General features: G+C 34.9%; 1 protein-coding gene across 1 annotated transcript; it reads right to left on the bottom strand.

Annotated features, from left to right (window-relative positions):
* LOC123549899 (tigger transposable element-derived protein 6-like) lies at positions 1–10491 on the bottom strand. The gene is made up of 4 exons (XM_053546939.1): positions 10455–10491; positions 9026–9109; positions 2938–3020; positions 1–669 (listed from the first exon to the last, which is right to left on the bottom strand). The coding sequence occupies exons 1-4, from the start codon at positions 10489–10491 to the stop codon at positions 1–3; spliced, it is 873 nt and encodes a 290-aa protein (XP_053402914.1).
* Between the last annotated feature and the right edge of the window lie 1134 nt (positions 10492–11625).

Genomic DNA, 11625 nt, shown 5'->3' with positions numbered 1-11625 from the left:
TTATGCCCTGGTCCAATGGTTGTAAGTGTGACGTTGTGTTCGCTGGTAGAAACTTAACGCATTAGATAGCCAGTTGTCATCATCCTTTCCATGTGAAGTGGCATTATCCTGCATCAGTAAAATCTTTGTTCCTTTTGAATTTAGTTCCTCTATCCATGTTTTGAACACTTGATTGTTCATCCATGCTTTTTTGTTTGCCACGTACTTTACACCTAGCTTCTTCTTATAACATCTTGGGGTCTCAAATTTCCGTATAACTAACGGTTCAAGTTTTTCACCAACTGTGCTACAAGTAAACATCACTGTTATTCGTTCCTTTGACACTTTAGTTCCTTTTGTCGATGACCCTCTGACTGATAGAGTTTTGTCTGGAAGGGCCCTGTAGTAAAGGCCAGTTTCGTCACAACTGAACTCGTCTTTCATATCATAATCTCCAATAAACTCTTGAATACGCGCTTTAAATCCACCAACATCTTCAATTCTGACACCAGCACTTTCTCCAGAAATTTCAAATTTCTTTACAGAATACCGTCCCGTCCATTTTCTCAACCATCCGTCCGCTGCCTTTAAGTCACTGTAACCTAACTCCAGAGCAAACCTTCTTGCTTTTTCTTGAATGATTGAAAGGTCGCGGATTTGCACTTCTTTCGCCCAGTCGACTAATACTTGCTGACAATGCAAACAATTGTATAAAAATGATTGATACTAGCCAAGGAGAATTGTTAGAAAGATATGAACTGAGCGATACACCATTTGATGTAGCAGTAATAAATGAAAACCAAATTGCAGTTACTCTTCCCAATAAACAGAAAATACAGGTGTTGACCATTACAAGGAGTGAAACATTCATTAAAAATCATGACATAATAGTGAGTGACAAGGTTCGTAAAATTGCTTTCCGAAGCGGTAGCATAATCATAGCATATCTCAAAATAGAGTTGAAATTCTGAACAACAGTGGGGAAGTTGTAACAAACCTTAATTCTTCAGACTTCGGTTGGATAGAAAATATAGCAGTTTCACATGTTTGTAAAGCATTATATGTCTCCAACAGTGCATGTGATGGTAAACCAACAGCAATCTATAAATATGACTTTGATGGCAACTTGATTGCAACATACAAGGACATTTCACTGCCGGGCGTAAGAGGACTAACAGTGACACCAGATGATAGAGTGTTTGTATTTAAATGGGCTGACAGTGGATGTATTCAGCTGATTTCACCCGAGTGCAAGAAAATAAAGGAACTTCTACAGCACAATGAATATGTTCTCAGGCCCTACTATGTTTCATTTTGCAGTGAAACGAACAAACTATATCTACGTAACTTTGAAGGTTCACTTGATGCTAAAAATAAGAATGGTCTTAAAACATTCCACATGATTTAAATCTGAAATTAACAACAAAAGACAGAAAATAAACAAATGTCATAGGGCGTTTATTATGTAACCAAACAAACTTTTTATATCATCATTGGTTGTCGACTTCATCCTTTACAGAAGAAATGTTCTATTATAATTTCAAACGGTGTAAATCTGGAAGATCACAATATAACCAAAAGCCGTAGGTGTGTTTTAGTATGTAATCAAACAAACAAATGTTTTTTTTTAATAAAATCATGAATTCTTGACTGGTCCGTAACAGTAGAATGCTCCTTTTTAGTTTCAAACGGTGTTAATATGAAACTGAGAATAAAATTTAAATAGCCAGAATTGGCGCTTTGTATTGTTCCTTTACAGGGCGCGTTCGGCATACATACTCGGGCTAACCCGAGTCACCCTGGGTATTACTCGAGTATAACCCGGGCGATAGTAGTTGTGTCACCCGAATTCTACCCAACTCCTGAAGCTGGGAAAGGCGGGTGATCGTATCCGAATGCATTAACACTTTAAACATGGCGTCATTGGTAGACTTGTAAACTTTTGAGTGCAATTACTATCAAGGCTTTATCTCAATAACCACAGATCATATTGAATTTGAAACTTCAAACAACTTTTTCCACTCATCAGACATATCAAAATAATCAAATTAGATAACTCTTTTAAAGCGAGATCATAGAATCAAGTCAAATAATCCTTGAATCATTATTTCAGTTCTAGAACCGAAAGTCATTCATATTGACAATTGCCTTCGAATAGTGGAGCGTGCTGTCATTGTTATTTTAAAACCTTTTACTTTCTTCTAAATGCAGAGTAACTTTGAAATACTCTTTTGGCATTCATGCCCCCATCTGTAATACTGCTGAATAGGACAGAGGTTGAGAAATCTGCTTCTTACAGCAACATCCATGTCAAGCATATTTCGAGGGTTCTCGATCTGATTCTTAAAGCTTTTAAGTTTTCTTTCTAGGTTCACAAGGGACAACTTTGAGAAAAGCATGTAGGCTTAAGAATACATAATTAGTGATAATGACAAATAATCCACAAAATAAGCCACACATTGATGTTGAAGTTATAAGTAAAAAATTCAACCTCCCTGCTTGCCGACAAACCTTCTTTCATACTCATATGGTACTATTCTCTAGTTAGCTCAGTAGATGATGCACTGTACTGCCAGTCCAAAGGTCACGGGTTTGATCCAGTTAGCGAAGAAATTCCTGCCATGGCCATTTGCAATCTACCTCAGTTCATTCGAATGTATAGTTGTCAGTTCCTTATGAAAGCGTACTGGTAAGCCACTTAGGTTGCTAAGCTTGCCAGGGAGAGTGAACATTTGTTACCATTAGTGACTGTCAGTCATATATGGCAGTATGATTGTTGGAAATGGTGATGAACCCAATTGAACAACATCAAGAACTGGTACTTGGTCTTTTAAAAGTCAAACTAGCATTTAGCACATTTCATGGCTGTACTACGTACAAAGTTTGAAAAAAGCATACTGTTTGTTATGTGCTATTTGTGAGCATGGTGAATTCAGTTATGTCATTTTAAACAAAGACATTGTCATTCATAGAGACACCATAGTTGAGCTTATTCATTTTCGTAACATATTTCTTCAATGGAAGGTTGTGGATTCGATCACCTATCAAGATATACAAAAATAGTTGAAAATGGTATCAGCAACTGTCCCTGGCATTCAGCTCAAATGTGGAAAATGGATTCTCTCACACCTGAGTGGCAATGGTTACCGTCCAGCGTGATTATTATGCTGAGTGTCCTATAAATGGGTCTTGGCAAACAGTGCAGATTGAACACCGCAAAACAGATCATGTGATCAGGGTCTCCACCGTTTCCTTAAATGAATTTCAGTCACAACAATGAAAAAAAAAAGAAATAATTATACCAAACACTCTTTTAATTTGAAATGGTTCGGGGTAGTAGAGTCATGTGTAGACACAAGAGGATTAATATAAGTTGTAGCTCTTGCTTCGGAAATAGTTTAAAGTATAAATTAACATAAAATAGAAATTTCTAGGCTATTAAACATTATGGGCTGAACATTTTTCCAAATGTTACTTGATCCCAGAATCTGAAATGTCGATTGATAATAATCCAGTTTGATTTTTCACTCTGACAGAAGTCGCACCAGTTCATCTCTAACAACGATACCAGACTGTCTGTCCTCATAATGTGTTAAAAGTAGCAACCATTCTTTATTATTGTTACAGCTCGGAAGCTTTTGAACTGTTAGCATATAGGTAACGTTCTCCATCATTTTCAGTTACCCGATAAAGCGTTTGTTACTCGTGTCACTCAGGTGAACTCGGGTGATCTAGTCAGAGTGGCACGGGTTTGTATGCCGAATGCGCCCACAGATTCGTGTCATAATTTACGAAAGGTAGTAATGTCGCTCATTAATTTATACTTGAAAACAAACGGTGTCAGCTAAAAGCATTGTTTAGGTGTTAACTGAATGTGCTTTAAGTCAAACTCGTAAAAAATAATTTATTTAAACAATTTGACATTAAGTATATGTTGCTGTTTGAAAAAGTTAATATTCATTGAGGCATCGACGAACATTTATTTAGTGGTTATTGACATAACTAATCGAGGTTGTTTTTTTTTTTGATACACGGATATAAATCACTGATTACATATCACTGCCGTCACTTTCAGTTGTTTGAATACCATGCGGCATGTCAAAAACTGTAGTGTGTGTGCACGCTTTTGGTTATTTGCAAAGCAATGATTGGCTGTGTCCTTTTACAATGTTGTTGCTATTTATATTAAGGTACATAATACATTATTGATTGACTATATGAAGTCTGCAGTGCTATACTTACTACCGGAGTTATAGGAGGATAAAAGATAAAATATAAGGGTAGATTTCCCGGAAGCACAGAGCAACTCAACCACAGCCATAAAGTCATGCATCGCAAAGTAAATCCACAACAAAAAGATACTGTAACGGAAAATATTGTAGACGGGCCAACAATATTTTGTTCCACCTCGGCTACTGTAAGATTGTTTTAATTCGATTAGTAAATCAGCTCAACTGAAAGCGATGCAACTCCTGATTGGGTCAACCCAGCTTATTATAATTCTTCCTAGAAATGTCTATATGACATGGTGTTATTCTTCTATGTAATAATAGAAGGTAATCTTTACATTTGTTCTGTTATAAGACACAAATATTTTCAAAGTCATTTTAAATAAATTAATCTGTGCATATGTCAAAATATATAAAAGATAAGACTCCCTGTAGAGGGGCTTTCCTTTCGTTCCAAAAAGCTACTCAAAACTGTAATGTTGGCAAACAAACAACAAATATATTTATCTCTTTAAGATAAATGACACAGAAAATGCCCGTGATGATAATGTAAATAATTAAGTTAAGCAAACATACCTACATAGCATATTAGCAGATAAAGGCAAATATTTAAAAGCTTAAAGAATGTTTCAGCAAAGTATGTAAGGGAACTTATATCTGTAAATTTATCAAATCATTTTTCCATGAATATTTATACTCTTGATAACTGAAACATATAAAAAAAACTTTCTATCTGAGGTCACCAGTGACACAGTCTCGGAAACAATAGATTTTGGCAAGGGTTTTGACTTATATACACCTGGAAAGATTTCAGATGCAAGTGCTCGGTGTGCATTTAGCACCCTTTAGTTGCATTTTGTTTTTGCATTATGTTTATAGCATCTTTCATAGTTGCACCCCTTGTTATGTCGCTGTATGTTTTATACAAGTGTTTTGCTTTTGTTTGGTTTAATCTACCCTTACCTATTATCTTAACGTCACAAGGTCATATGGCGACTTTCCAGTGTTTGATGGCAAAAGCATCATTAAGTGTTTCTCTCAGTGTTTCCTAACACAGTATTTGGTTTCACTGAATGTAAATTATTTTCTTCACATTAGATATTTTATGTAATTTGCATAAAATGAACCAATACTAAAACGAACATCTTGGTAAACAAGATATTATTAACACTGATTATTACATGAGTACCTATAAATAGTAACAAATTTGTGCTGAAAATTCTCCTGTTATCGCACTGCGTCGTGTATTATCACATTATCATAATAAGTCCCGGGGTCATTATCGATAATGGCCCTGGCGTTAGCGCGGGAAATTAACGTCCCTAAACAAAAATGACGTCATGGCGTTTCATGGAGGTAAAACAGGGAATATTTCCGTTTTATTTTATCATCTTGAGCGTAACATCGTGTATTCTTCGTGAAATAGCGTATTTTTCTCCCTAAATTATGCAATAAGCAAGAAAGTAAAACTATATCCAGGTATTTGATTTTATACAGTAAATACACTCTTATACAAATAATATAGAAACTGAAAAGCTGAAATTTATTGTGCCAGAAGATGCAAGTAGGCCTACCCATATAAATGACACAAAAAAAACATTTCTTACTATATTATAGGTAAACATGTAATAAACAGGTAAATACATGGGAGCGCGGTGCCTTTGAGTGATAATGGCCCTGGAAGAAGATAATAGCCCTCGGGCTAAAGCCCTCGGGCTATTATCACCTTGCCAGGGCCATTATCACTCAAAGGCACCGCTCTCCCATTTATTAACCTATACATAAAATTATGAAATAGTCTGTGATCAATAAACTGGTGATTATTTGAGCTGCATAGTATATGAAAATATAGTCCATAGATATGGTTTTCATTAATTTGATTGTTCCATAATAACTGTTCTTATCCATAATTACGTTTTACTTTGACTATGTATTTTATGAAAATATTGTGTATAATCATATTAATTATGCACACATCCCTACACACACCCATGCACTGATATAGGGATACGAGTTCTGGAGCTGTCTGCTTTGAACATGTGTTTTTGTAATGGATATTTATCCTTGAGTTGTGTGATCGTAAATTGTTTGTATGCAGTCATGTATTTGAGAAATTTGAATTTCAGAAACACATGCATTTAGGAAGAATAACTAACAACCAAGAGGAAATATACAGGTATTTTAAGTAACTCATGAATTTGCTAAAAGCTGTCGAAAATGTGAACAGATTTAAGTGGTTGAAAATCAAGAAATAAGAAAAAACATGATTGTCAACTTGATGGATATGACATGAAGAGACTTATAGTTATTAGAAATGTCGTAAGATATCCCAGATATCATTTGGAATATTGCAAAACATGTTGTTAATGACAACACTATGTGTTAAAAATACTTATTAAATATTCAACAGCACCAAAATAATATATTTTACAATTTATTAAAATTATTAGAATTATGTGAATTATACTAATATCAAAAAATCAAATCCAATTGCAAAATTATGTTAAACAACTTGCTGGGAGATACTGAGTGGATTCTGAACGACACTAAGAGTTGCTAACAACATTTTGTCATAGAAATGATAAAAAAGATATGAAAATACAACAAAGCAAACGAAAGCAGACTCGGTTTGATAGAGTCTGTGAAATGTGCAACATCCCTTCCGCCCCCTAGAACCGGGCTAAGTGAATTTCTATTATAGTAAAATAGAGTGGACTCCATGATCAAAAAGGACCAGAAAATCTTACAACACTGAGTCCACGTACGAGGAGACTTTTCAGAGTCACCACACGTCACTTGTCGTGAGTTTTGTTGTAACAGTTAAAGATTTTAGGATGATCATTTCGAAGTCTAGAACGCAACCAAACAAACTGATAGCAGACCTGACCCTACGCTTTCCTCTGGCGGAGGACTCCATAAATCCCTCCAGGACTGATAGCAGACCTGACGCTACGCTTTCCTCTGGTGGAGGACTCCATAAATCCCTCCCGGGACTGAGTTATTTTGATTTCTGTCTTCTGGTCTGTTTCATCGGGCCTTAATGGTGTATTCCTCTTTGTTCTGTCTTCTGCAAAGGCATTGAGTACATGCTTTTTTTTTTGTTGTTTTTTTTTTGTTTTGGTTCTTAGGGATTGCTTTTTACATTTATATACAAGAGCATTTTGTGTTATTCATAACATGCATTTTGTTGCCATTGCATGTGTTAAAGATTCACCTGGCGTGGATTACTTTTATTTACACTGTCCTGTGACTTGGAAACATGGTGGGGGTAAGAATGAGGTTAGATGCACCATAAACTGGTTTAAGCTCCCCAGTGGTGTTTTTCCCACTGACATGTCCAAGGCACTATCCCACTGTGGTCTTTAATTACATCATCTTATTCAGTTTTAGTGATATCTTGTTTCTTGAGAATGGCTCATTTCATGCAAATGAGCTAAATATATCTAGTAAGGAGTAATTTTGCTATTAGAGTAACAAAATACTATTTTAGAAGACACTAAGAGACTTTAAGACTATATTAAAGCTGCCCGGTATATTTAAATTGATTTAAAACTTAGAGAAAATGTCATTTTTACAATGTATTGTTTATTTACACTGTCCTGTGACTTTGGAACATGGTGGGGTTAAGAGTGAGGTTAGGTGCACCATAAACCGGTTTAAGCTCCCCAGTGGTGGTTTTGCCACTGACGGTTCCAAGGCGGTGCCTCACTGTGTTCTTTTATTTGTTCGCTTTATCACTGTGCGTTTATTGTGTGTGTATGTGTGTGTGTGTGTGTGCGTGCGTGCGTGCGTGCGTGTGTGTGATGGTCGTGTCCGCGTCCGCGTGCTGGGTTTACGTTTGGGGAGGCTGCGTTTTTAGAACGTGGCTTTTCCTGTTGGATATTCATCCTTGTTTTTTTTTCTTAAAGTTAATCGTACATAAGATTTTTCAAGTAACTTTTGTAAGCATAACAGCATGACTTAAACATGTGTTTCATCGTTTTTATATAATACTAATTATTCCTAAAGTCATTTATAGGCATAAATATATCTATAATAAATTATGCCAAAATGATACAACTTTTTTGAAGATGGTAATATTTCACATATTTTTGTGAATGGAAAGTTTGAAAAATTAGAGACAATGTTTTTCTTTTCCATGAAATTACATCGCTGTTGGTCTCTCTAATTAATATATGACCCTATATACGTATATTGTAATTTATGTTCCAGTGTTCTGTAAAACGGACTGACACTTACTGTGCTTATGAAGAAAGAATTTCCACTGCTAGGATCAAGGCCTTTAAATGTATCGCTTTATGACAGCGTACGATGATGAAATTCTATATCTATTTTTCATTAACATAAACTTTTCAGAGCACTAATTTGCGCTAAAGTGTCCCAGATCAAGTTAAATATATTACCATTTTGAATTATATAGCAACTATATATAATTAAAAATAATTTTAACTTCCTGGCTTCAGTAATTTCTTTATCCTATAACGACCAGAAAAATAGTTGGAAAGCATCAGTTACTTTTTATAGCAAGCATGCAGCAATTAAATAGATAATATGTGAAAGTATATAGTGCACATGCCTTGATAAGTAAAAGAAATACTGCAGTCCTGTTATTTTTGCATAACTCTCTTTTATACCTAATGTTGCTTTGTTATGTTGTGTTTCGTATGCATTTGTTTATTTTGTATTTTGCAAGTTTTTGCTCTGTTGAATGATACCGTTTTGTTTTCCATAATTTATATCTATGTTGCTTAATTAAGCATCCGGATAAATGCCACCGGTGCATCTAAATCTATTCGTATTTCCACCAAAACAGGTACCCTCACACCGGATATTCACATCTGCTTCTACAGCCAGTGAGAGATTATTATAAAATGTAGTTTTAGTTCTGTCTGATTCCCAGTCTGTATGAAAGATGAATACTAGTCACTTCAAAACATATCTGATTTGGGGTGATACCTGTTTTTAGACATTTGTAAATCGGTACACACTTTCGATCTTATCAGTTTCTCAATTCATGTTAATGTACGTAATTTGTTTTAGACCGTTATAGTCTTGATTAGGTCCCGTAAATCCTTAGTATGTCTAACACCATAAACCAAAGTTTCCAAGTTTATTTGAAATTCAAGGCCCATGAGGGCATCTGACATACAAGACTGCCGCAATAATAAAACAATAACGCAGGTACAAAAATGGCAATACATAATACACTGCAATGTATCTATATATCTATGTGGAGAATGAGAAAATGCATGTGACAGACAGACAGACAGACAGACAGATGGATGGATGGATGGATGGATCTAATACTTACTACATGCATTCTAACATTATATTTATACAAAAGATTGAAAGCTTCAACAGCGTATCCTTAATATCGTATTTCAGAAATAAATGCTATTCTGTGCGTTTATACGGGTATATATATATAATCTACAAAGGAACTTCTTACAAATTCATGACTCGCGCAAGCGATACTTGGATGATTTGCAAGAAATCCCACTGTGGTTAATACCCGTATAAAGGCTCAAAAATAGCGCTAAGTCCTTATATCTATATCTTAACAATAGTCTGGTAGAAAAATAAGTGGGTTGCTTTCTATGAGTATCAGAAAATCAAAATAACTGTCAGGATATCGATATTTTCAAACTCTAAATAGTACAGCCAAAATGACCCGCCCACATTCAATCCAATAAAAATCCAGTTCCTGGTTTTTATTTATTTATCGTTATATCCAATGAAAAATCATAGTCTTGTAGGTTCGTTTTGAGGAGGCTGCGCTTTTGGTGCGTGGCATTCCCTGTTTGATATTTCTCTTTGTTTTTTGTAGATGTAAACTAATGCTCTTTGAAATTTTCGGTGTCCAGTTTTGAAAGATTTTTTAGAACGACGACATTTTTAATGTTTCTTGTCAGACTGCGCCTGCAGCCAGCTCGTGCAACTTTACACCAATATTGTTTATGCGAAAATAAAAACTTTTATTTTCATACAAAATATGTAGTGAATGTAAATATGTTTATTCATTTGAGTTCTTACCATATTTAGAATGGGTGTTTGCATGCTAAAGGGTAGTCTTTTTTGTCGGAAAATGACTCTATTACTTAGTGCTAACCGAAATTAATAAAAAAAATATTATCTGATCTTAACAACAAAGTCTCATCCAGAAACTGGATTTTAAATTCAAAGATTACTTTATTTCGTATTATACGCATTTTACAAAGAGTTTACTGAAAATTTCCCACTACGTACCTTGTTCTGATTCTATCAATGTTACTTGATCTAACATAATCATATGTGCACAATATGTATTGTAGCCTAGGCCTACTTCTAGTTTAGTTTAGGTTACTTTAGTTAGGTTTAGTTTAGATCAGTTTACTTTAATTTGGTTTAGTTTGATTTTCACATTAATGCGTACAATACTGACACATGAAAAATATAGTATTTTTAATTTTAAGATTGTAAAGTTTAAGGCTAGTCTTAAAATTCTACGTTATGGGAGTTATCCCGTCTTTATAACAACTCACTGCGGGTCAAAAACACTTGCCTTGGGTTGATATTAACACATGGCATATAAGATAATAATGAAGAAACAAAATTGTAAAATATATAATTGTTGTCATGCTCGCCCATGTTGTAATAATCGGTGACGAGGGTAAATAACTTCAACACACACAACAACACTGATTCAGTGTACCAAGCAATAATGCAGCATACAAAACAGTTTAAAATAGTACTTCTTAACAAATGTTTCTACTCCAATTAAAATGTAATACATAAGAAATCGATTATTTAACAAAGTTTATAGAGAATGTAGAAAAAAATGATATTACAAAAAAGAGAGATAGTTTTGTTTAAATTTTGTAATTCATAAAGTTGTCTCGTTTGAATGAGCTAGGATGGTTAAAATAATATATTGTCAATAATTTTCTTTTCGCAACATTCTGTGTTAAAATATCGACATTTTTCAGTAAGGAATAGTTTATAGTCAGTCCGTCTTAGTCAATGGTGATAAGTCGGATGAGGTCGCGGTCACATCTGGTGTCCCACGGGGCTCTGTCCTCGGCTCTCTTCTCTTTCTGCTATACATAAACGACCTGCCTGAAAATATAGTTTCACAGGTCCGGTTATTTGCTGATGATACTGCTGTTTATATCACAGTCAACAATGTTACACATAACATACTCTGCAAGAGGACTTAATCAGGTTACAACAATGGGAACACACCTGGGACATGGAATTCAACCCATCCAAATGCACAGTGATTAATATTTCCAAGTCTAAACACCCTTACAAATCCACTTACACATTACACGGGCAGACACTAGAAACCGTAAGTGATGCAAAATACCTTGGTGTTAGCATCACTTCAGATCTAAACTGGAACAAACACATAAACCAGGTCACTTCAACAGCTAGTCAT

Source organism: Mercenaria mercenaria, chromosome 6 (genome assembly GCF_021730395.1).
Source record: "Mercenaria mercenaria strain notata chromosome 6, MADL_Memer_1, whole genome shotgun sequence".
Lineage (NCBI taxonomy): Eukaryota > Metazoa > Mollusca > Bivalvia > Venerida > Veneridae > Mercenaria > Mercenaria mercenaria.
Note: the sequence above shows the minus strand (reverse complement) of the source record. Positions and strands in the feature narration are given on the sequence as shown.